Source organism: Pteropus alecto, unplaced genomic scaffold, assembly GCF_000325575.1.
Source record: "Pteropus alecto unplaced genomic scaffold, ASM32557v1 scaffold287, whole genome shotgun sequence".
Classification (NCBI taxonomy): domain Eukaryota; kingdom Metazoa; phylum Chordata; class Mammalia; order Chiroptera; family Pteropodidae; genus Pteropus; species Pteropus alecto.
Window position 1 is genome coordinate 1,420,966 of NW_006439718.1, and position 6,191 is coordinate 1,427,156.

Here is a 6,191-nt window from a genome sequence, read left to right on the forward strand (position 1 = left end):
GTTAAAGAGCTATTTAAATAATGATAGAAAAGATGTTAAAGAGCTATTTAAATAATGATAGAAAACTTCCCTCACCTGGTGAAGGAAATAGACATACAACCCCAGGAAATTCAGTGTCTCAAGAAAGAGGAACCCAAAGGGGCCCACATCAAGACACATCATAATTTAAATGCCAAAGGTTAAATACAAAGAGAGAATCTTAAAAGTAGCAAGAGAAAAGCAATTAGTTATCTACAAGGGAGCACTCATAAGACTGTCAGCTGATTTCTCGAAAGAAACTATGTGGGACAGAAGGACTTGGCACAAAATATTCAACGTGATGAAAACCCAGGATCTACAACCAAGAATACTTATCCTGCAAAACTGTCATTTAGAGTCAAAGAACAGATAACTTCCCAGACAAAAATAAGCTAAAGGAATTTATCAGCACCAAACCAGTATTACAGAAAATGTTAGAGGGACTTCTTTAAGAAGAAAAATCACGTATCATAAGCAGGAATAAAGAATGGTGATAACTACATTCCTATCAACGAGTACCTCGAATGGAAAAGATTTAAGTGCTCCAACAAAAAGATAGAGTGGCTGAATGGATAAGAAAACAAGACCCCTATTATGCTGCCTACAAGAGACTCACTTTAAATTAAAAGACACACATAGACTAAAAAGAAGGGAATGGAAAAAGATATTGCCTTGATGGACCTAGAGGATATTCTGCTGAATAAAATGGGTTGGATAGAGAAAGACAAATATCACATGATTTCATGTTTATGTGGAATCTAAACAAAATAAACAACAACAACAAAAGTAGAAATAAACTCATAGATAAAGAGAATATTTTGAGGGCTACTAGATGGGAGGGGAATTGGGAGAGATGGCAAAAAAAAGGCAAAGAGATTAAGAGGTACGAATAGATAGTTGCAGAATAGACATGGAGATGTAGAGTGTAGCATGGGGAAGATGGTTAATAATGTTATAATAAATATGTAAGGGGGAAGAATAGTACTAGATTTAGTGGGGTGATTGTTTTGTGAGCATATGGATCTCTGATCACTATTCTGTACAACTGAATTGGCATATTATTGTATGCCAACTATAACTGAAAAAAAACTTGTTAAATTGTACAGTGTAAATATGAGCAACTAATTGTCTATTACATTTCAATAAAGCCAGAAAAAAATATTGAAGAAAAATATGTAAAACACTTTATAAGCTTAGGGAGAGAAATACCTTCCTAGATAAGATATAAAATGAAGATACTATGCAATTTATTGAATATAATTTATATCTCAATAAAATAATACAACTGGAAAAAGGAATACCATAAAGGGAAAAAAATGACAAATTCGACTACATAAATATCCTGAAAATGTAAAATATTTATATGGTAAAAACAAATAAATAAAGCATAAAGACAAATAATAAATAAAAAAATTGCACCATATACGATAGCTAACTAATTAATGATCAGCATATATATATATATATATATGAAAAATACAGGATGCAGTTGAAAAATAGGCAAAGGTTATAGACAGGCAATGGAAAGAAGAAAATTTTTAATAGTCATTAAACATGAAGAGATGTACAGCTTCACTACTAATTGAATACAATAATTTAAATTAAATTGTATTGACTATAATAATTGAAATTAAAAGAATCAAATATTTTTCTCATCATTGTGATAAATAATGGAAAAGATTAATAATATCCATAGTTAATAAGGCTTCAGAGAAATAGATATTATCATGCAAAGATGATCAGAGTATAAATTTGTAAAGTCTTTTTGGAGAGCATCTTGGCATTATTTATTAAAAATTTAAATATGCATAGCCTTAGGCCCAGCAATTCTTTTTCTAGGAATATAACCAACAGAAACACTTAGAAAAGTATACAAAAATGTTCACTGAAGCACTGGTTGTGTTAATAAAAAATTAGAAGTTCCTTAAGTTTTCATCACTGAGGAATGGTGGGATGTAGTTTGGTATTGTCTTGCTATATAATATCAATTACAAAAAAGTACATATAATATCATCACCAATACTTATAAAGCATTAAGTGTAGTGTTGTTAAAATATATGTCTGTGGGTATGCATGAATGCCAATAGGAGAGGGACTTGAAAAATTTAAACCAATAATTGATAATGATTACTTCTGGGAATGGCAATGGAAATGATATTAGGGTATAAGCAGGGAAAAGACTCACATTTTAGTTTTAACACTGTTTGAAACTTTTACATATATTGTCTTTTACATCATCCCTGTGCCACAGCAGCTTACAAAAACACTGGTATGACTATACAATGTTGTATAAACAGTGCTAAAACAGAAGCCATAGGACGCCATAGGTGGGAGAGGTGAGCCTCCCTTGCTGTGTCTGCTGTGCCACAGAACTTCCTGTTCCTCACACTTCCTTAGCCTCTGGCAGGGCCATGGGGAGGAGGAAGAAGACAGTGGAGGGCTGGGAGGAAGAAAGAGGAGAAGGGAAGTGGAGAGGAGGAGAGGAAGGGGATGTAAATTTTTTATTTCCAGTAAACTCTTATGAACTACCTCAGCTTTCTGGAACAAGTACACATCTAAATGTTCTGGAAGGAATCTGCTTTACTCACTGAAAGTATATTCACATTAATGAACTAAATGACTGCATTCATTTGAATGTAGGGAACCTTTTTATCTATTCTAATTGACAGAGAGCCCTTACTGCTGAGAGATTTAGTGTGCAGCTCCAGAATATACTGTGACATAAAAATCAAAAGGACATATATACAATCTTATATTTCAGAGCCAAGTGATCTTCAGAGTGGATTTCCTCCTCAGCTTTTGGTCATCGGATGTATTTTTCTGTTTTCTGTGCCAAAATATATATTTATATTAATACTCATTGATGCTCTTGAATTAATTGGTTTAAGGAGAAAAGGCACACAACATTTCAGATAATATATCATTCTGTGCTTAAGAACATTATAATAAGCAAACTCCAAGGACAAAGTTTGACTGCTTAAAGACTATGCAAATTATTAACTTTAACATGTACTTTATTCATATAGGATATTAAAAATACTTTTCATGAATGAGCTTTATTCCTTGAAAAAAGCTTATCAAAACAACATCACTAATACCTTTAATATTGTATATAATAAAATTAGATTATTTTTCATATTTGGGACTATCAGCTTTATTTTATGATCCTCTGATCTTGTGCCAGACTAAATTCAAAGCAATCAAAGATGTAACTTTAGCACACAATAGCAATTCTTATTAAAACTGTGAGACGCATCTTCTTGGATAGAACATTTATGATAAAAAATGATAACCTTCAAATATGGCACTTGGTAGCTATGATATTCCAGAACACGGCCCACACCTTCTATCATTCTCCAGGAAGGGAGAGCAATCTCTGGTCCTTTGCCCACTTTTGGGTGAATTTCTCAGTGAGCTATTACAGCTTGGGTCTTCGATCAGTTCCTTTGAGCAACAGATCAGAGCCACCAGTCTTCCCTGCTCGGAGGCCTGGCAACTGACATCAGGACCTTTCAATGGGTGCCACCTCCCATGGGTGCCCAGCACCCCATGGCCAAAGCAATCAAGGCTGCATAGACTTAAGCTGGAGATGAAGCAGACGGCCAGTCGCATCTTTCAGAATTGAAGGAGATTTTGCTTAGAGGGTGGACAGGGCAGCATGGGGCTAAGCTCTTGTTCCTTTCTGTCCTGGCTTTCACATCTACAATATGAGTCAGCCTAGCATTCACAAAAAAAATCTTTCCTCACCTCCATGGCCTAGCTCATATGGTTGTGGCCCTCAGAGGCCAAGAAGATGTGTTCTAGCTCAGCAGAGCCATCCTGGAGGCCCCTGCTTGGCTGACTATAGGGAGGACCACTGACCTGTCCCCAGCACCTCTCCACAGAAAACAGATGCACTTACCTCTCATTTCCATCTCTGAGGAGCCATTAGACCAGGCCGTCCACTTATTCCTGTGCTTGCTGATTTCCTGAACTTTGCAGACATAATGTCCTTGGTCCGCTGGTTGAAGGGTCAAAATGGAGAGCCTATAGAGTGCCCCACGCCTCTCCTCCAGGAGGCGCAGCCTCTGCCGATAGGTGCTGCGGCTGAAATTCCCATAGTACTGCACTATCCGGAGCTTGGTCATCTTAACCATCAAGGCCTCTTGGGAGTCAGGGCGTGCAAAGAACCAGCGTACAGCCAGCAAGCTGTCCTTCCGCCTCTTCTGAGAGACATGGCAGAGAAGAGTGGCATTTTCCCCCTCCAAGTAGTCAACCACGGGCCCTGGGGACACGGTGACATTGAGGGCCCCACAGACCTCTGCAGAAAAAAAAAAAAAAAGGAAGGAAGAAAATGAGAAAAGCCACAGCGTTTCTACAGGTTGATACACAGTGCGTCTTTTCCTCAGGAGCCAATGTGATCTTCATGGCCAGAGAGTTAGGCTGCCCCAGCCCCTCCATGCTCAACTTCTGCCTTCATGATGGCCAGAAGGAGAGTTCCTTCTCGGGGAGCCTCTGTGAGCACCCATGTCCTCTTCTATGAGGGGATCCCACTCACGTGGGTTGCCATTGACCACCTGGCCCAGAGGTATTTAACTTTTCTTTTTTAATTATAGTTACTGATGTTTAAAATTCAGGAGATTTTACATAAATATTTGGTTTTTGGAATATCTTAAACATTTCCAGCCCTTGTCCATCCCCCTTGCCCTCCTCCCCAAAGCCTGCTTGGATCGGTTTCACAAACTACCTGAGTGGGCAATGCCAAGTGCTGCCTTTCTAAGCCCCTTTTCCTATCACAGCTATTTCAACTGTCAACAAGGCAGATTAGCAGCATTCACTGGTTAGCCATGAGTTCAACTAGTACTGGGAACTAGAACCGCAGAGGTTTCTCAGTTTCTTGCTCTAAGTCTCTTTAGATTCAGAGTTGAAGTGCAGGAATAAAGAATGATAAGCCCAAGAACAGGGAGGGGTGAGAAAACTTCCCAACCCCACAAAAGATGCTCCAGAATTCCAGGCCTTGTAGACCATTTCCTGTTCTTTGCTTAATTAGACCCACTCAAAGGGCTGCCCTTCTGGATTGTGCAAGGTAACTACTGGGCTGCCCTCATGGGTGGCGCCATTCTCTGGCAGTAAGAGCCCAGAAACGATGCTTTGCACAGGATGACCAGAAACAGCTCTGTCCAAGTAGGACTGTCTTCTCACCAGGTTCCAGATCTTCACCCCTGTGAGGCCCAGTGCACAATTCCAGGAAGCACCATTCCCTGCTTACCCCACTGCAAAAGCAAATATCCTGGGGTCATCTCAGATTATAAATGTCTCTCAAAGATTACCTGGTCAAAAGTAGAGGCTTGGGCCCTGATGTCAGAGTCACCAAAATCTCTGAACCTTAGTCAATGCTGCAGGTGAGTAAGGAGAAAGGATGACAAAGAGATCAGAGAACTGAACCTTACACTGTGAAGAGGCTGTGAGTCAACAAGGTGAGGCCTTGTGTGTCTCAGAGTGGGCTGAGGGTGCCAATAAGCTCCTCCTCTTGTATGGTTTCCACTATTGATTTAATAAACTGAACACCTTGAGAAACATGACTTGAAGGTCAATGTCTTTTAATTTTCTCATCTCTTAGAAGCCAGGCCTACCAGGATTCTACAGGGACACTACACGGCTCTTAACTTAATCACATCATGAAGTGCCTTTTGCTATATAAGGTAACATTCAGTTTCAGGGATAAGGACACAGACATCTATTCAGCTTACCACACCATGACAGCATTTCATTACCTTAAAAAAATAGATGGAAGTAAATTCAGAAGAAAAGAACTGATGCTCATCTAGTCTCTAAGCGGCTTGTGAATAAGAGTGAGGTTTTCTGCTTACAGTGACAAAAGACAAAGCTGGCCCAGGCAGTTACTCCAGGAATGCAGATCAACAGATGACCAAGGAAGGCACACACTCTCTAGTAACAATCTCTAACAATCTCACTGTCCACACAAGTCACTCACCCAGGACAAAAGGGAAGGAATTGTCCCAGCTTGCCCACCTGAATCTCACCTTGCCCATACACCATATTAAATTAGTCCAAGAGCATTCTCCCTGGCTGCTAAGGCCCTCTCCCATGATGGGCAGGGGCAAGGGGGCTCCTGGTGAGTAGCAACACAACCAAGACACCAGGCTGACCCCATTCTGACAGCTGCCCAGGGT

General features: G+C 39.7%; 1 protein-coding gene across 1 annotated transcript in view; it reads right to left on the reverse strand.

The window, feature by feature from the left end:
• The window catches only part of VSTM4 (V-set and transmembrane domain containing 4), a 92,281-nt gene that overhangs the window by 85,078 nt on the left and 1,012 nt on the right, over positions 1 to 6,191 (reverse strand). Inside the window, exon 3 of the mRNA XM_006916949.2 lies at positions 3,920 to 4,318. Coding sequence (XP_006917011.1) covers positions 3,920 to 4,318 — 399 coding nt within the window. The remainder of the gene's footprint in view (positions 1 to 3,919; positions 4,319 to 6,191) is intronic.